The sequence below is a fragment of the Misgurnus anguillicaudatus genome, chromosome 25, assembly GCF_027580225.2.
Source record: "Misgurnus anguillicaudatus chromosome 25, ASM2758022v2, whole genome shotgun sequence".
Classification (NCBI taxonomy): domain Eukaryota; kingdom Metazoa; phylum Chordata; class Actinopteri; order Cypriniformes; family Cobitidae; genus Misgurnus; species Misgurnus anguillicaudatus.
Window position 1 is genome coordinate 1,750,888 of NC_073361.2, and position 21,003 is coordinate 1,771,890.

At 38.1% G+C, this 21,003-nt stretch overlaps 1 protein-coding gene across 1 annotated transcript in view; it reads left to right on the forward strand.

Moving 5' to 3' along the window:
• Positions 1 to 8,816: 8,816 nt before the first annotated feature.
• Positions 8,817 to 21,003, forward strand: part of rpgrip1 (RPGR interacting protein 1) — an 80,872-nt gene continuing 68,685 nt past the window's right edge. The window contains 8 exon segments of the mRNA XM_055182177.2: positions 8,817 to 8,958; positions 9,061 to 9,117; positions 9,443 to 9,560; positions 12,441 to 12,640; positions 12,771 to 12,876; positions 14,221 to 14,367; positions 14,506 to 14,611; positions 16,670 to 16,693. Coding sequence (XP_055038152.2) covers positions 8,877 to 8,958; positions 9,061 to 9,117; positions 9,443 to 9,560; positions 12,441 to 12,640; positions 12,771 to 12,876; positions 14,221 to 14,367; positions 14,506 to 14,611; positions 16,670 to 16,693 — 840 coding nt within the window. The 5' untranslated portion in view covers positions 8,817 to 8,876.

Here is a 21,003-nt window from a genome sequence, read left to right on the forward strand (position 1 = left end):
CTCATGGAGATCGGTCTTGCCAGGTGACCTTGGAAGAACGAACTTAGAAAGTCACGAGAACACAGAACGCACTTGTGAGAATTGAGATGTGTGCGATCTTCATGTTGGTCACCTGACCTCCGCCATTGTTTTGCCGCAATGACTTCTGGGCGTAAAGTGATTTCAGCACCCGATGCATCCTCGTTGTCAAGAACACAACTGGGTATTTTCATGCGTCCTCTGTACTTGCGTTCTTATGAGTTGGAATTGTACTTCGACGGTTAATGATGAAATAGAGCGAAAACACAAGGACTCAAGATCCCTGAAGAATGCATATTGAGAAACAATCTCTGCAGGACAGTGGCCCTCCAGAACCCATGGTTCCCCACCCCTGCTTTAAAATAATGGCAGCATGATTATTTTACTTTAACACAGTGTAACTGAGACTCAGGATGCGTTGGATCTATGTGCAGAGCTGTTTTATTAAACACAAGGTCAAGTTCGACAGACAGATGTATGCACAGAAATGGTCAACTGTGATAGTCGCAGGCAATAAATAAAAAGGTTTGTATACACAGACTTTGATCGTGGCAGGCAACAAACAGTCATAAACATAAGCAGAAGCAATGGTCGAGGCAGGCAGAGAACAAGTGTAAATAACAAACCAGGCAGGAGGTTGGGGCAGGCAACAAACAATAAGAGTAAAAGTTCATTTTGATCACCATGATATTACTGATCTTCTCAGAGAAAAGGTGTCAAACTCATTGCATTTGTTGTCAGAGAGCATTTCACTTGATTTGATTTTGGGTTTTTTTTGAGTCTACAGTAGCAAAAAGGGTGCAAGGCTTGTTTATGTGGTTGATTATAATGTTTGAGAAGTAGGTCTGTCTACCTGTGTGTAATGAAGGTGATAGAGGCAGCGGATCCATGTGCAGACATTTAATCATTCAAATCAAAACAAGGAAGACAAACAGAAGCAAAGTAATCCAGAAAATGGTATCACATAACACAGACACGAGAATCAAACCATTACAGATACATTCAATGACTGACACAAGACAACTGAAACGCTGGGGTGATATACACATGGGTTAACACAACCAATCCTCACCCCATGTCGTCAATATTTGACGACACTTGACCATTCGTCAATATGTGACGGGGAGGGTATACCTTTCGCGTCATTTTTTGACAAACTGGGGACTTCAATACTATTACGTCCGTTGCATTCTCTTTCCTATTTTCTTACCATTTTCGCGTCGGTTTAGGGTTAGATTTACATAATGACATCCCTACCCAAACCTAACTCTAACCCCAACGCCAGGTGACAACTGTTTAATTTCGCGTACACTGTTTAATTTTGCGTAATCTAACCCCAAACCGACGCGATAATGGTAAGAAAATAGGAAAGAGAATGCAACGGACGTAATAGTATTGAAGTCCCCAGTTCGTCTACCCTCCCCGTCACATATTGACGAATGGTCAAGTGTCGTCAAATATTGACGACATGGGGTGAGGATGTGTTGGTTAACAAGATAACATAACACACCTGGGAAACAATCAACACAAGGACCAATGAACAAAAGAATTACAAAAGACTACAAAACATGGCAGACAATGACAAGACTTTAAAATAAGAGACATTGGCTGAATCCGAAACCGCATACTGCCATACTACATAGTAGGCAAAAAGCAGTAGGCGAACGAATAGTATGTCCGAAACATCAATATACGTAAAAGGGTAGGCGAGAATTACCGGGATTTTAGACTATTTCTCGCGAGATTCAGAGCACGTGTACTTAAGTATCGTCCGAAACAGCATAATTTCCTAAAATATAGTACGTGAACAGATCAGTGAACTGATCTATTTTTGTCCAATACAAAATAATGTGTAATATAATATCTGTAACACTGACAGATGCTGTAGTAGAGTTGTCAAGTTACTGATGCAATCAGGTGTTAGTGCACCTGTCCCTCATACAAACGCATACCAACGCCTGTTATTATGTTTGTTCGAGTTCATGCACCGCTGCTAGAACCAACAGGTGGATGACATCAAAGTACCACGAGAGCGAGAGCGATCCATAAATACAGAGATTTTGAGTCGCTCTCGCGGTATAGTGTTTTCATCCTCCTGTCGTTTCTTGTGGTTCCACGCATGAACTCGAACAAGTCTATTACGTTATGGGTCACATGATAACGTCAACATGGCGGATGCTGTCCATACTAACACAAATGTACGTACTGTCTTAGCGCCCGTTAAGTAGGTACTCGGTAAAATTCAGTGCCAACTCAGTAAGTATGCGATTTCGGATTCAGCCATAGACAGGGAAGACAGAGAGAGTTCATGTCCATAGACCTACCAATCTCTGTAGATAAATAAATCAAATAATAATAATGCCATTATAAGTCATCTTTCACCCAATGTAAACTGGCTCCAAAATGTACAAATGTACATAAATATATTAGTGGATTACTCTGTAAATATTTATCTATTGAGTTAAATATTTTGGCTTTCTTTATTATAGTATTACTTTTTCCAGGAAAAGAGTCATCAAAAAAGTGAGCAAGGGAAATTTTCAAAATTTGACATGGTTAGTTTTACAAGCAATGGTATTGCTTACAACAATTTACTGATGATTCTAACCTAAACATTTTTTATTATTATTTATTTTATTTGTAGCTCAAAGAGTTAAATTAACTATGTTTTTTTTAAGTATAGGTGCAAAACACAAAATATTAAGTGACTTGATTGTATAGACAACATACTTTAAAGAAGACAGCATATGTCTGTAATCTGATTTACTCTATAGGTCTTCTGTTCTTTACTACAAGCATAATCCAATCAGATTAGATTATTAGTCCAGTTACTACAACTACAACCAATCAAATTAGATGAGAATTTTCAGAGCCATACCATATGCTGCCTATTATTAGTTTCTTGGTGAATTTAACAGTAATCAATCCATGTTTGAAGTATTCAAATAAAATAAATGAATATTATTTTAATTAGTATTAATACTAATACTAAGTAGTATTAATGCAGTAGTAGTCTAACATATTGTCTTTGTATTAGAGAAATGCTGAGAGCTGTGTGGCATGAGTGAGGAACAAAAGTGATTGACAGCAAAGAGGAGGAGGTGCACAGAGAGATTAGAGCAGATTAGAGCTGCATTCATAAAACTTTGTCTTTGAAAGAAAGAAAAATTCACAATCTGAAGTAACAGACTAATGATGAGAGGACTGAGAGTAAAACAAGAGTTCAGGAAGATCACGCAAAAGGACAAAACTGTTGAGGAGACACAATAAGAGTGAGACTTACATATGGTCACAGGATTAATCTTCACTAAAGCTCTATGAGGAACACAGATGGACAGACAGACAGTATGTGAGTAAAACAATGAGCATCTATACAGATATGATGTCAGTGTGTCTCTGTCCCTTTCTATCTGCATCATCACCTTCATCCTTCAGATTATGCTTGCAACTAAAGTAAGTCTAAATTGTATTCTCAATCTGTAATGGTAATATTTCACAAAGATTTGTTTCCCTTATGTATAGTTTGAAATCTGTATAGTATTTCATATTATTTCTTTTAAATGGATGAAATAAATAAGTAATAATATACATGTTATGATTTTTAAAAACAAATATTTTAGAGGTTGGAACATGAAATTGTGTTCCAAAAACCCTCTTTATCAGTGTTGATAGTGTCCGTTATATGAAACCAGTACGAATAAAATGAATGTATGGAAACTTAAGGTCTAAGCCTCCACATATTTCATCTGTGTTTTATAAAATAAATTATGTAGGGAGAGTAATTAATTCATTTATGAAAAGAGTGTGCCTCAAAACATTTATATTCACCTAATTGTCACTGTCCCGCCAGCGGGATGCCTATGTTTACTTAACTGTTTTGCATGTGAATTATTATCTAATCATGACGAACTATATATCATTTTATAAAACGGTTAGTTCCAATCCTTGATTCTGATTGGTCAATAGGTGTGCTTTATTCACGATAAAACACTGCTATGACCGCTTCACTCAACGGTTCTATTTAATATCACTGCGCCCTTAGCAACACCCTTACCAACACATAAACATATAATGAGACAAAGTCAGAGAGCAGTTTGTTGTTTTTATTTGAGCTTTCATGTTGTTGTTCGCAGTCAGGGACTATTTTTTCTAGCGGAAGGAATGCTTTTATTGATTTAACTTCATGAAAGTTGCACTAATATTTTTTTTTACTTTAATATTGTGTGGTAACCGTTTTATAAAAGCAATAAGCTTCGCGTCGTGCCTAACAACGCCCTTCAGCCGTTACTTATTCACGATACAGCACTTGCCTCGAGTACCTTATTGCTTACTAAAAGCTCTAAGAGTGTAGATTTCATTTATTATCAGCATTTTGTGAAAGGAACGACATAGTGAGAGTCATTTTTTTAAATGGCACGGGTCCACAGGTGGGCTGCTGATGTTGTTAATATATATTTGTAACACTAACACCCTATCCTTCAGGCTTGTGCACAATTCAGAATTGAATTGAGAATGACTCCTAAATTTCAATTCAATTCTTGAATTTGAATTGAATTTGAATTGATGACAAAAACAGGATCTAGAATTACAATTCGAATTTGAATTGAAGGAAGCAGAATTGCAATTCAATAGAAATTCAAAGAAATTCATATACATATTATACAGTAAGTGAAGTGTTAAAAATGAAGCTTTCAGTATATGTCAGATATGATTGCATTACATAATCTATAAATTATATTAGTTTGAACTACTTGTACAGATTACATTAACGGAAAATGTTTTAACCCAGCAATTAATGTTCAAAACTTTTTTGATTTTTTTGTAATTGTAATTTTGTGGAACACGATGGAACATGACTTCATTTTCCAGAATGTTTTACTTTAACCAAGTATTTAAAATGGTTTCCAAACAATTTTCCAAAGTAACTTTCCTAACACTGAATGTATGTGAGATTCTTTCTGTTTTGTTTGTGGAATATCTTTGAATTGCCATGGATTTAATTCCACTTCCTGTCATTTCAATTCAAATTCAACTTCCTTTAGGGCGGAGTCAATTCAATTCAAATTCCAATTCATGAATTGAATGGAGGCCAATTCTGCAATTCTGAATTGTGCACAAGCCTGCTATCCTTAGCTTAAAAAATCTTTACAAATATATATCAGTAGAAAGCTCTAAAAGTGTCGTTTTCATATTTCATCACCATTGTGACATAGTGATAGTCAGTTTCTAAAATTTCACAGGACCACAGGTGGACCACAATTTGTTTTTACATACAGTATAGCACTAATACCCTATTCTAAAGCTGAACAATCTTGACAAACGATATCATTGGAAAGCTCTAAGAGTGTCATATATCATTACCATTTTGGAAAAGAAATAACGTAGTGAGAGTCAGTTTCTAAAAGGTCACAGGCCCACATGTAGGCCCAATTTGTTTTTACATTTTTATGGGGTCGTTTCCCGGACATGGATTAGGTTAAGCCAGTACTAGACCTTAGTTTAATTAGGAAATATAACTAGTTTTAACAAACATGCCTTACTAAAAACATTACTTGTGTGCATTTTGAGGCAAAACAAAGCCTTTGTTTTGCCTCAAAATGCACACAAGTAATGTTGTTAAAAAAGGGCACTGATGTATTTTAAGATATGTCAGCGCAAGTTGTTTTCAGTTTGGACAGCTTACTTTTTTTAGTCTAGGACTAGTCTAATCCCTGTGCGGGAACCGCCCCTATAACTCTACTCTAAACCTAAAAAATCTTGATAAACTATCACTAGAAAGCTCTAAGAAATATAATTATTTAATTATAATCTTTTTAACATTTGCATAAAAAACATGTTTCTGATGAGGTTTTATGTTAATCTGCAATACCGCGATTATCCACTAGAGAGCACACTTACCCAATTTAAAAAAAACTGAAGCAAAAACGCTATTTACTAATTTTAAACTCTGTGTATGTTTTAAAAATCGTTCTGAATCTGATCTCTAACTAAATCGCTTCAAATTTTTTATGCTAAAAATGTATTTTTAAAGAAAAATACCCATATTTAAGAGTTTATAAGCAGAGAAAACATATAGATGGGATGAAACGTTTTTTTTCCTGTTTCTGATACCGATAAGCATAAATCTTGGATAGATGCGCCTTTAGACCAAGCCCATGAAGAAGCGATCACTTTTGTAGAATGTGCTCTATTATCCAGAGGGCATTCCACTCCCTGGCTAGTGTATGCCAGCAAAATAGCATCAACCACCCAATGTTAAAGCCTTTGTTTGGAAACGGGACGTCCTTTGGCGCTGCCTCCATAACAAATAAACAGCTGTTCAGCTGTCCGGAATAGTGCTGAGTGGTCAATATAAGCCTTAAGCAATCTCAAGGGGTAAAGCTCACACTGAAAGTGTGCATCTGCTGTGCTGTCCAAAGAAAAGGCAGAGATAGAGACAACTTGTGCCCTACATGGCGTAGATAGTGATTTAGGCACATATCCTGCTCTGGGTTTCAGCCTGACATGGCAGTTTCCAGGTCCAACCTTTAAGCAGAGAGCACATGCAGATCTCCTATGCGCTTAGCCAAAGCCAACAGCAATAGAAGTACTGTCTTTAGAGAGAGCTCTCTCAAAACCATGGTTAGTATAGGCTCAAATGGGGGGAAAGCTAGTGCTTTCAGGACCAAAGCCAAATCCCAAAATGGCACGGTGGGCGAGAAGGTCTGAGGTGCCGTGCACCCGGTAAGAACTTCGTTACCAGCTTGTGTCTGCCCACAGAGTGCCCTCCAATATTAGTGTGAAAAGTCGCAATTGCGGCAACATACACTTTAAGGATGGAGGGCATGCTTCACGTGGGTCAAACCTATTTTCTCCGCACCATGTAGTGAACAGTGACCACTTAAACGCATACAACCATCTCGTAACAGGGGAGGGTGCCTTTGTCAGCATATCGAGCACACTTTGCGGCAGCGCTGTGGCCGTCAGCGGGTCCTGCACACACTCCACACGTGAAGTTTCCACTTCTCAGGGCTGGGGTGCCAGAGTGAGGGTTCGCTTAAGAAAGGAGGTCTCGTCTCAGCAAGATAGGCCATGGCGGAGCCGTTGATAGCTCCAACAGCTCGGGGAACTACTGCTGGTTTGGCCAGATCGGAGCATTCAGTGTCACTGTTGCTTTTTCCTCTCTGATTTTCGCAGTATTGACGGCAGCTTTCACAGGCGGAAATGTGTATTTGCTGGCTCTTGGCCACAGCAAAGACAGCGGGTCCTCACAAAGAGGGGAGCTCGTTAACAAGAAGAACTACAGGCAGTTCTCCTTGGACACAAACAGATCCACTTCTGCTTTCCCGAACTGACTCCAGATCAGCTCAAAAGACAAGGGGTTCAACCTCCATTCCCCTTGGGGAAAACCGTTCCTTGACAGCATCTCCACTATACAGTTCATCCTGCCTGGGACATGTGTCTCTTTTTTCAAGAGGAGATGATGATCCATTAACAGCAGCATCATCTTTGCCTTTCTGAACAAAGGTTTGGAGTGCACCCCTCCATGGCAATTGATATATGAAACCTCGTACTGTTGTCCGCCCTAACGAGAAAATGATGGCTCCTGATCAGCGCCGTAAAGCTCTGCAGTGCAAGATAGACGGCTTTGAGCTCTAGGTTTACATGCAACGACCGCTCTGTCTTCGACATGGGGGCTGCGCTGGTGACTGACGTGGCGCAGATTCGGATCGATGTCTCGAAAACAACATAAGACGCAGGGCACGAGGCAGGAAGTGGCCATAGCCTTAGAGCTCTTCACCGCCTGCGAAAAATGCTCTATGATGGTGCCCACCGTGTCGCCATATCTAAAGGTACAAAATCATCATATACAATAAATCCGTGGGGTAGTGTTTAAAAAACAAAATCTAAATACTGTTAATGCAATATAGCCTAAACCAACAAAAAATCTGGTTACCAGGCTACAGGTGAAGCAGCTCTTCATGCCTTCTAAAGTCCTGTAAACTGTCCTATTTTATGTCCAAGAGACTCAATAATAATCTTTTTACATTTTAATCCTTTATTTTTTAATATTTAAAAACATTTTTGTGCTGCTGCACATCCATGCATGTAAAAAGCAAATGCTAGGTGCATATATTACTAACACGCTCTTTAAATAACAAAAACAATATTGCGCCATTGACGTAAGACAAGGTTTTAGTTAATGGCATAGTCAATTTTAGTTACTGCAAAATAGCAATACACCAACAATGCGTCTGACCAAACATTTCTGACCAGAACTAATGAAAGCACAAATGGGTGCAAATCCATTTGCTATTTAAACAACATGAAAATGGACGTGAAAATGATAACATGCACTGGGATGAAACTAGCAAAAACAATTGCGTCATGCTTTGAGCTGCATTGCACCAGGTGTATGATAGAGCTCTAGATGTCAATCTCAAAGACAATTACAAAAGAGTCTTTTTCACACATCTCACGTCTTCAGAATAGCTCAGACTTGTTGTCGCTAGTTCTAACCACAACATTTTTAAATGATTAATGAAGGCATCTTTTGAACTAGCAATAATAGATCCTGAGTCTGTGGCATAAGAAAACAATTCCACATACATTTCTCATATACTTTCTAATACCCTGCTATATAAAAAACATCAAACAAAATAAATATTACATTATTTGTTTGAGTCTATGACTGAATCAGTTGATATTCGCCACTCTTGCTTGAATAATATTTCTTTAATATATATATACTATAATATACTGTATATTACATAGTATATTGAAAAATAAAATGACCTTTTGATTTTTGCCAGTGATGATGCCATTTGCTAAATTTCTTGGCTAACACAAGTGATTGGTTGGAGTTGTTAGTCTTCATAATGTCCTTGGCAGTGGATGAGACGGCTAGTGACCTCCCTGTGAGAGATGTGGGCTTGAGAGGACTCATACCTGTTCTTCAAGGTGTGGCTAAAACTATTTCTGTTTAGGTAGATAGACTGTATTTGTATGCATTCATGTGTATGTGTATGTTTAGAATAAATGTTTTGTATGCACACCTTTCAGACACAGATTGTGATGTAAAAAGTTGGAGAAGACCACCACAAGTGCTAAAGATAAAGGGTAAGACACATTGTTCAGTCATATACAGCCTTAGTTCTTAGCACATTATGTTGAGTTTTCTGTTTAAAATGTTTTCTAAAGAAATAATGACCCTAGCTATCTCACAGGTGTCTCGAAAGTTTTAGATGATATATCATAGATCTTAAACTTTTCTCAAAATCAAACATCAGAAATCTCAATGTGAAATTTTTATTTAATTTATCTCATGTCAAATAATATGCTATCCACCATAATGGTATATCCCCCTAACAGTACTGTGTCAACAAAGACTCATAAAAACTATAAAAAGCCCCTTTACCATTAAAGTTGTAAAACGTTGTTACAGATCGTCAGCGTTTGCTCAAAGTCCCACGTGAGCAGCTGGAAGACCAGTGTCTACATCTACAGGAGGAGAACACGCTTCTTAAACAACATAGTCGCACTCAAGAGCAAAAACTACGCAGGTACACTACTCACAACACAATAAACAAAACTAACTCTTTATTAATAAACAAATAGTTCACAAACTCTTGGAATTCTGGAATGCGATATTGCACTACGTTCCTGCATTTATACATACTACAGTATAATGAAATATAAAACTTCCTACCATCTGTCCAGACTTACAAATAAATATGAATAATTTTACTAATCACTTCTTACTAGTTTTTTGGGGGAGTAGTGGCCTAGTAGTTAGAGAGTCAAGCTTACGACCCAATTCAATTCCCAATAATGACAGGCAGTGACCAGTGTTGGGAAGGATACTTTCAAAACGTATTTCATTACAGAATACATGCCCAAAAATGTAATTTGTAGCATATTCCATTACGCTAATCAATCTAAGTAATGTGTTCTGAATACTTGGATTACTTCCAGGTCTGGCCCTTGACTAAGCATTTGTGTTTTTATAATTATTGCTTTATTAGCCTAATTAGGTGCAGAGCATGTGAGCGGAGGGGTTTTCTGAAGATTCTGTTTGCTCAAACTGCAAATATGTGAAATAAGGGCTGCCCCAGAATAATTTTTTTTTCTAGTTGATTAGTAGTTCTTCATTTAAGCCATTACTTGACAAATCGCCATTTATATTAATTTAATTATAGCCTACTTAAATATACAGAAGAGAATATAGGCTACTAAACCATAATGAGCATTTAAGTAATATAGCCTATTCCACATGCAAGCGCACGCATAAAGCTTGCCACAAAGAACTGGCAAAAGTAATGATTATGATTGTGTCAAAAATAGCAAGCATACATTTAATTGTTTATTAATAAACTAGTGTTTCCTCTGTCGGCTGCAAAGATGAAGTTAATGATGCTGACATGCCAGTGAACTTGCCTATAGAGAGAAATTCACATTTTATACGGATTAGGTTACAAAATCAGAGAGTAGCCAATTTATTTTCATTTTGAATTGTTTTGTTTAAAAGTCAAGCTTTTTATAATAATGTCCAATGTCTATGAGGCATGCGCCTAGTTTTGGTTCATTTATGAGATGCTCCAGTTCACGTTCAATGCAATTGATCGCGGCATTTCATGATTATGTTGTCTGCTAAATATGCATCTTATTTATTAAATCCAGACTTTTGGTAGATTAAAAAAGATCAAAATTAAGATACAATTTATACAAAATGAAAATCTTTTTAAAAGAAAGTCTTTCTACAAAACAAAACTTAATGAAGTTGTCAAAATCCCCTAACCAACTCCATTTCTCCCGACATATTGCACATCTTATGATGACAATGTTTACTTTTTATTATCAACATTGATTAAATAAAAAAAGTCTATAAATAAAGTGTAAATTTAAATGTGAAATGAAATATGTTATGGCTACAACACGTAGGCTATAGTACAGAAAAATGTAATGTCGGAGCTGGATTTCAGCAAACATTGAGCCATAATCATAAATATTATATAAATCTTTAACTTTTTAACCTTAAGATAATTCTAAACAGATTTCTGTAGTTCAAACAACTCGAAATTGTAGCTGAGAACATCAGTTATAACGGCAAACATATTAAAACATAGTCAGGTTATACTTATTCTTATAATTATAACAGGTTATAACCAGGGTTTAAATTGGGCCGGAGCCGTCAAACCTTACGATTGTTTTAGCTGCTGGGAATCTCTATTGCTAATTTATTAGACATGTTGATGATACAGTACTGTGTGTTGTACCTTTTCTTGTTAATTTAATCTTTTTGGGTAGCCTATCTTATAGAATTATTCAAGGAGGTTGATTCCTTTTACTTCATTTAAAGTTTGATCAATTGTGCATAATGACATGTGCTACAAATGGATATAGGGTGTCAAACTCATAGATTTGCATAATTTAAAATTCAGACACCCTTTATAAAATATTTGTGGTCAATCTCTGGCACATATTTAAAGTTGAAACTTATCAAATCCTATCAGAGGTCCAGAATGTCATTAAAACACACCAGTGGCTTTGCTGTCATCAGTATTAAACATGTTACCCCTTAAGTGCCCTCCCCGCAGAGCCCCCCCACATAACAAATCCCAATTTAACCCCTGGTTATAACAATAAGCTACAGTTAATGTGTCGGGCCAGGCTCGGACATAACGTAGGCTACACCGGCTCGGGCAGGGTCAGGCTTGATTTTTTTGGGCCCGATCTAGGCTCTAGTCCCGGTTCCATCTTTAACCTAGCTCCTGCTGCTCCTCTTCCGACTCCATTGTGACTGATCACGCAAACCGCAAATTTTCTCGTTTTCATATTGGGGCTTATGGATCTCTGTACATGACCCCTCTTAGTACTATCTTTCGACAATATGGTTTGAATGATCATTGTTATGCAGATGATACACAAATACATTTTCCACTTAAACACAAGAACGGAGTACAGCAGGTGGTCGACTCGCCTGCCTCCAGGATGTTAAGGCATGGATGTCTCTGAATTTTTAAGGTTTGAATGAGAGTAAAACTGAGGTCATAGTGTTTACACCTTCTGATGTACATGGTTCAAATAATGTAAATCTTGATGTTCTTGCACCGTATGCTGGACAGTGCTCTAAAGCTGGACAGACAGGTGAACCAGGTTGTTAAGTCCAGCTTTTATCAGTTACGAACCCTGATAAAAATGAAAAAGAGTATGGTGAAACCAATCAGCAGAAGGGGTTTGCTTGCAAGATATTTGGTTGATTCTAATGCAGTAAAAGAGTGATATATCCCAACAATTGTTATTCTGTCGTTTTTGTTTTATTCTAGGATCTATAAAAAATAAAGAATAAGGGAGGCTTTTGAACTATATAACATTGGTATTTTTTATTGTGCTTCAAAACACATTGTTTTGCATTGAGATAATCTTCCACTTCTGTTGATCAGGTTGTTAACTAAACTGCTGAGATTAAAGCATGGATCTGCAACCACAGGAAGGGATGGAGAACTGGAGGACACTATTCAGGAGCTGGAGGCTCGCATAGTTACTCTAGAGAGCCAGAAGGGGGTGCTGCAGAGTAAACTCAATTTAGCCAAGCAAAACATTTTGGACCTGGGCATTAGAGCCCATAACCGACCACGAACAGGTATGTACCTTAATTTCTACGTCCTAAGTACCATCATCTCTTTTTGAAGGGATGTTTATGTGTGGCTACTCTAAATTTGATTAGGTGATCCAGCAATAATACATATTCTCTTGTTCTCCATTACTTCCAGGGCGAGCTGTGGATAGGGATAGAGGAGTCAGACGTGCAGCCCAAACTGCTCCTGCTCGCTGTGGCCTCAGTTCAGTGGAAGAGACCAGAGGAGAGATAGACAGATTGTAAGTTCACCTGTGTGTGTTTATGATCATATTATTATTGAGGGCAGATGGACAAACAACACATAAAAAATGTTACAACAAAGTCTTTAAAAAGTGTTTGACAATACAGGTCTTTGACAAAAAAGTCTACAGACATTAGACAGTAGATGCTAGAAGAAATCGCATAATTAATTTTTCTCCGAGGTAAGCTTTTAAACTTAATGTGAAGTTGGACCTGCTTCCCTGATAGCAAGCAACCATTGAATCAATGCATCCTCTATTAATGTATAAAAATCACATTGCCGTTATGGTTATCAGTGTTTGTTTTAGTTGGGCTTTTGTTTTTTTTATCTCCTTGGGTTCTTAAAATGTGGGGGTGCGTTTTGACATGTTTTTCCTCATCAAAGCAGAATCAACTTAAAATACTCCATCATTAATTCATACACTTACGTGTTAGACATAATTGGTTAGCTGTAGTTACTTCCCCACAGCAAAAGGGATGTGATCTCATGCTATCTTCCTCTGAGGACATTTTTTTTTAGCATTAAGTGTAAAAGAGAGTGTGGGTGCTCGTGCCCCTCCCTCATAGAGATTTTGGGGCAGGCTGGCGCTCGCAAAAGCCACAAAACAAAACCATTTTGAGAACAATTATTCATGTGAAACAAAGCCCTAAAATAAGCCATTTGAAGTCAAAAGACAGCAACCAGCCTTGAGCGGTTGATTTCGTTGAATTTTATGTTGGCTTGACAAACATATCTCAATGGGCTCCATGCACAATAAGGTGCGGTTACAACAGTCAGTTTGCTCGGCCCCCCCAATTTAAAGGCATGCTGAGTACAGTGGAACCAGATCAGTCTCACATGTTAGAGCAGGAAGTGAAGTAAAGATTATGTGTTTGAAAACTCTTCAAATGTTATGTTGTGATACTGCTTCATCTCAAGAAGTATTTTAATGCTATAAAGAATGTTTTGTAAAGTGCTTTAATTATGACCCTCCATTAGTTTTTTTTCTCAGTGACTGCAACTGAGGCTTTTATTTTATTTTACAGGTATTTTCAGTTTTGTAATTCGTGGCACAAATTAAGACATTGCTGTCATTATAAGATTTTCAAAATAAATTAAACATCAAATACAGAAGCTTAAGTCTTACACAATTTTAATGATGGTTAGAGGTAAGTACAATCGTTTACATTAATAAACAGGTTAAATAAACTGGACATTTTAATGGGAATGTTACCTGGGATGCTATTATTGAGCTTTTAAACAGGATATTTTTTGCAATGCAGTTTATTATCTAGCTTACACTTGTCTGCATATTGGCTTTACCCCATGTTTCTAATATTCTGGTGTTTATTTTCTGTTGCAGCAGATCTGCCATCATAGAAACACAACAAGGGAGAGTGGCGGAGCTGGAGTTTACAGCTCAGTCTCTTAGTGAATCACTCAGAGACAAAGAGAAAGAAACTGAGGGTATCCTAAAAGATCTACGCAGACAACAAGCTGACAGATACAGGTGAAAAAAGTATATTTAAAAAACCTATATATATATATTATCAGCTATACAGTTGATACTGATATGTCTTGTATCATGCAATTTCCTGTTCAAATAGGCTACAGTGAATAAATAATATTTTTAAACTCCTTTTCACAGGCTCACCATAAAAGATAATGTAGATGTGATCAAATTGCAGAAGCAGCTCTCTGAAAAGAGTGCCAACCTTCTGGTTATACAGGAGAAGTTCACTGTTCTTCAGGAGGTGAGAGGTGTTTAGTATAGTTTGTGTGCTGTAGTATTGCTATGGGCTTTAGGCATTTTTGTGTTTTACGTCTTTGTATAGATGTCTTTTCAACAATTTACAACAAAGTTATGTCTTGGAACAACATAAGGGTGTAAACAGGTTGTCAAACATACAGCACGCAGACCGAACACAGCCCACAAAGGTGTCCAATTCAACCCACATGATGATTTATACAGTTTAATTAAATATTAAATACATATTTTAAAAATCTTTTCAGGTGACTGTCTAGTTCATTTTCAATAGGAGGGACCATTGTTTGTAGTGGAATTGCTATCCTAATTTTTTACCAGGGGGCTGGACTGTTGTAAAGTGCAGCTATATGTAAACTGTAAAAATAGATACAGTGTTGCGAGACGGGATGGGGGGCAATTATTTCATAAAAGCGGGACCCGCGGGTTGAAAAAAACGCTGAGCCGCGCATCACTAGTAAGGACACAGCTGATTGTAACCACTGGCTTCCATAGTAGAAAAACAAATATTATGGAAGTATTGTGATAAATGATGAAGAAGATATTTTGATAAATGATGTAAGCACACAGTTGTATTACCCACTGAATTCCATCGTATTTCTTTTTCCTACTATGAAAATCAATGGTTATCAGCTGTGTGCTTACCATCATTTGTCAAAATATATTATTTTGTGTTCATCAGAAAAAAAATATCTCTTTAAATTTCTCTAACAAACAACAACACTGTCTGTTATACACAGTCAGAGTATTGTCATGCCTGCTCAGCCAGAGTCGGAGATCTGTCCCCTGTTTGCAGTGCTTTGTGGTGTGTTTGGGCAACTCACTGCACTACAGTTTCCACAGAGTTCACAGCAGCCCATAAGTGTACTGAGCCACCTGTCAGAGCCAAGATGGCCGCCGTCACGTCTGGACCTGTTCCCAAGATGGCAGCCATGTCATAGCCCACAGCCAAGATGCCCATTCCCTTAAATTGGGCCGCAGTGGCTCAGTGGTTCATGTAGGTTGTCTACTAATTGGAAGGTTGGTGGTTCAATTCCTGGCTCCACCTGACAAAGTATCGAAGTGTCCTTGAGCAAGACTCCTAACCCCAGCTGCTCCTGACGAGCTAGATAGTGCCTTGCATGGCTGACACCGCCGTTGGTGTATGAATGAGTGAGCGAATAGATGAATGTGAGGCCATTTGTAAAGTGCTTTGGATGGCCATAGGTCTATTAAAAGCACTATATAAATGCAGTCCATTTACCATTTAAATATTTTTGGGGGGAAGGTAAGAATGGATGAGGCAGAGATAACTGAGGTCATTGCCAGTGTGTTCGAGCAAGTGCTCCACATCCCAGGACCGCCCACCCACCCATGGTTTTGCATTTATGACTTGTTGTTGTTTAGTGTTGTTGTTTAGTTATGTAAGGGTTTTGTTTTGTCTGGTCTTGTCATGTTCATGTATTTTATTTAAAAAATGTTCACTATCATACTGTATATATCCCTAATGTTGCTGTTGTCTTTTGTCGTTTATTGAATATAGTTGCTGTGTTTGTATTGTTTTATAGTCATGCTCACGTTTATGGATTACCTCATGTCAAGGATTTCATGGTTTAGGTTTGGATCACATTAAACTTCTCTATCTGCAGTAGATCCAATGTTTGGACTGCACGTTACACTTTGGTGTTGGTGATTTAGTGTCAGCTCTTGGTTGGTTGGTTGGTTGGTGTGTGCGTCCGCTATTTCGGTTAAAGTGCCCATATAAGGACTTCCACTGTACTCCCGGAACTCGTTAGGCAAGAGATTCAGAAGTCGAAAAAACTTTACGAAACTTGTAGGAAAGAAGAGGAGTGTGTTTGGACATCCACATCCACCAGCTTTTTTGGACCTTTGCCCATGTTTAGCATGTAGGATCCAACTCTTTAACTCTTTTAATAAGTTAGAATGCATGAAATACAGTTAAAATTAATTCTACTTCAGAAATGGTATTGTATTGTGTCATATTTTAAGAAGTGCTATAATGTTTTGGCATTAAAACCATTCTCCATTCTTTCATTCATTCCTACAGGCTTATGAGAAGCAGCTTGAGGAGGTGAGCAATTATCGTTTTCGACAAATACAAATTAAATGAACATTCACTGATAAAGCTGTGAAGTATTGAAGAAGTCATGTTCTTAACTTTAACAAAGAATGCACCATTTACCATCTGCTGTAGCTTTTGCAAAGAGAATGTTAGTCATCATATACACATGCTAAAGAGTACACTGTAAAACTTTTAACTGTAAATTTGCAGCATTTTACAGGCAGCAGATTCCAGGAAAGTAGTTTTTTGCATTACATTGTAGTACTAGAAATGTGCAGTTCATTATTGTACTGTACTGTATTACTGTGTACATTTACAACAAACTACTGGCCATACGTTTAAGAGTGATTTTTTGTATGTAAATCATATTTGAATAACTTAAAATGGCAACTGCTGAGATCCTAGCGATGCACTGTATTTTTACAGGAATGCTGCTGTAAACCAAATTACCAATCACAATTTAAACTAGGGCTGAAATGATTCATCGAGTTACTCGATTACAAAAATTCCTTGAGGCAAAAATTCTGCCTCGAAGCCTCGTTAAATTCCTATGACGCACACTATACACGCAGGGATCTGATTCATACGGACCGTTGTTCAATGTTCAGAAAGCACACCATACGCGCGTGACACATTTTGAATTTAGTTGCCGCGATGGCGGAGATGTCTATAAACGGCAGAGAATGTCTAATGTTTGGGATCATTACATTCTTATCAATACATTACATTCAGCATCTGAACTGAAAACATCCACTGCTGTTTCACCAAGCGTCACATAAAAAAGGTAACATAGCCTTAAACCTATTGATGTTCGCTGATTTTAATCCCATACTGTATTTGTTGCGATGTCGTGATGCGGTTTGACTAGATATAAAGTTTAGCTTTGATGTTTTAAAGTAGTAAACGTATTCACATTCAATTGCAAGAGAGTATAGCCTAAAAAAAGACCCCCTTCACGCACGCACGCATGCACCCTCATCTCTCTCACGCGACAGTCAGACCAATCGCGGCAATGCATCACATATGCTTAAACTTTTATGTAGCCACGCAACAATAATTTCAGCATGCATTCACTATATACACCGGGATGTGATGTTGTGACTTTTCGAACGGATGCGTCACCTAAAATCTACCGCAATGCAAGTGATGCAAGCCAAATGCAGCGTTTTTATTGAAAATAAATGTATGCATTTCTGCCGTACCAAACTGCAATGAAGCAAATGGTCTGACTGGGGCATCACTCTTTCTCACGCGTGCACACACAAGTTGCTAGGTTAACATAGCAAATAGGCTCACCCGAGAAATTATATATTATTTTTTAGTAGCCTAATGGTAAATGCTGCAGGTGTAGAAATCTACATAAAACAGATATTTACTTTGATGTAAGGGCTACATTACAGCATGAAACCTGTTGTGCATATTAATAAATTAAATTGCTTAATTGTTGGCACTGGCACTTATAAACACTAAATGTTTATAAAAAATGGCAATAAATAGGCTTAGTTTTGGAGCCAAATGTTGGAGTTGGAATCAATACCTCTGGGTTTTTTAGAAATAAAAGCCAAATTCTTGAACATTTTACAGCCATATCATTTTCGTTATGCATTATTTGTTTTGGTTGTTTAAAAACACACCAAAAAATTACCCGATTAATCGATCAATTAAGTGCTAAATTAATCGATGACAAAAAGAATCGATAGCTGCAGCCCTAATTTAAACACCAAGTTTCTACTCTCATTACAATTAGCTGAAAGTTTATGTTATTAAGCTCATTCTTTCTCAAAACGACGTGTTGTCCTTAAAACATTGCTGCAATTGATGAAAGAGGATGAAAGATATTTAAATCAAGGGTCATGAACCGCAGGAAACACTGATCACCATAATGGTTTCATAAAGGCCAAATCATCAGTAAATTAATCACTTAATTATGTAATTAACTGCAACGCTGCATCAATTTCACTTTTTACACATTTAGTGTGGGCTTATGTAGCGTGTTAGCTGTAAAGATGGGTCTTTTGCATTTTGTCCAGCTGAGCCCACCCCAACATCCAATGTAATCCTGCTTGATAAATGACATGGGTCACAAATGACATGGGTCTTTTATGAAAACATGAACATTCACACTTTGCAACCCAGCCAATAATATCATATCATTTATAAGCTGACAACATAATGGTGGTTTGTTTAAATTGAAGTGAATTATTGTCTCTCTCTCTTTGCACTTAATGGCAGTGCTGTGGTTGGATAGTGCAGATTAAGTGTGTGATAATCACAGTGTGAGCTATATGTGAGCTCATTGTGAATTCAGAATGTTGAGTTCATGGTAGGAGTGCACAATGAGTCTGTCATGACCTAGTTTGAGTGCACAGTGAATGTGCTGTGACTTTACATCGTGACAATAGCTCACCCTTACGAAAATTAACCATGGTTTTATTGTGGTAAAAGTGTAGTAACCATGGTTTTTTGGTCAGTTGATTACTATGAGCAAAACCATGGTTTTACTGCACTAACCATGGTTTAACTATGGTTTTTGAAAACCATGGTTGTCATAACCATGGTTATTTTGTGGTAACCATGGTTTTACTACAGTAACCATGGTTTTTTGGTCTTAACTGTAGTAAAACCATGGTTAATTTTCGTAAGGGCAATGATATTACACACTGCCCGAAAATAGTGCCCAGCTATTGAAAGTTACCAGGGGACTATTTTCGGGCACCGTGTAATATCATTGTGCCTGCTGCAGCCATGTTACAGCAGCAAAGTCCTTGATTACTTCCGGTTTCACTTCCGGTTTCACGCTGAACAGATCGTGCATCGGAGCTCCGTCGAGTTCTTCATCTAAAAGCCTTTTTTACTATCTTATTCCTATTTATATATTAAGTTTTACCTAGGAATACTTTACCGTGAGGATTATTGAGCATTACTACCACGTGAAACTATTTATCACTAATAAACACCCACAGTGTTAGCATATAGCCCGCTAGCTTCAACAAACGCTGCCGACTGAAGCTAGCATTTTCCGATCTAATGGCGGATTCATCTGATATATGCTTTTCTGACCTGTCCTCGCCTGAGCGGGAAGATGCGAAGGAGTTGATCGGTTTGAGCAGATCCAACGCGAGCTACAGCGCCCACTTCACCATGTCTCCGGACGTCCACAAGCGACCGAGGAATGCGACAAACGAGTGCTCCACGCGATGCAGCTTTACGGACCGTAAGCGAGTGAACGGAGACGCCATTGCCCAACATGAAAGCGATCGGGAAGCTGTGGAGGAGCCGCTGCCCGGCCTTCGCAGATTCAGCAGGCCCAACATCACCCTGGACCCAGACGTTCGCAGGCGACTGAGGCGTACCACAACCAAACCCCCAACGCGATGCAGCTCCGCGGAGCGCGTTCGGGTAAACAAAGACGCCATCGCCCAGCATGAAAGCGGTAAGACTCCGCTTGTTATTGTAACATGTACTACTTGCTACATGTATAGTTTAGCTTCTGCCGTTAGCATAGATGGGTTTACATGCACTAAGTGTATTGAAGTATTAAGATTAACTGAGAAGGTTGCTGAACTAGAATCGCGCATCCGAACGCTAGTTGAGGATAGCAAAACCGCTAATGTTACTGTTGTAAATACTGTATCGAGCGAAAAGACTAATGGCTCGGTTCCGACATCAGATGCTAATGTAAACATTACAAACAATGTATCGAGCGCACATAGTGTTCCGACATCAGATGCTAATGTAAACATTATAAATACTGTATCGAGCGCGCATAGTGTTTATCATAATACACATGGCTCGGTTCCGACATCAGAGTCAAGTCGGCGGTCTAACTGGGTGACTGTCAGGCGGCATAGTCATATACGGCGTCCATCTAAGACCCATAACGTTACGGTACTTTCTAACAGATTCGATCCCCTAAGGAATACACTAGCTGAAACACCTGTTAAAAGTGCCCTGGTCATTGGAGATTCTATACTCAGGAACACTAACATTGAGGCACCAAACACCCTAGTCGACTGTATACCGGGAGCCAGAACGTCTGACATTAGATCCAAACTTAAAGTGCTGGCTAATGCTAAACGGAAGTTTTCTAAGATTGTTATTCACGCCGGAACAAATGACACCAGACTCCGACAGTCGGAAATCACTAAAGATAATATTAAGGAGATGTGTGAAATTGCAAAAACAATGTCAGACAATGTAATATGCTCTGGTCCCCTCCCCGCCTACCGGGGAGATGAAACACATAGTAGATTAGTGTCTCTCAATGGCTGGATGTCAAAGTGGTGCCCTCAGCATAATGTAGGGTTTATAGACAATTG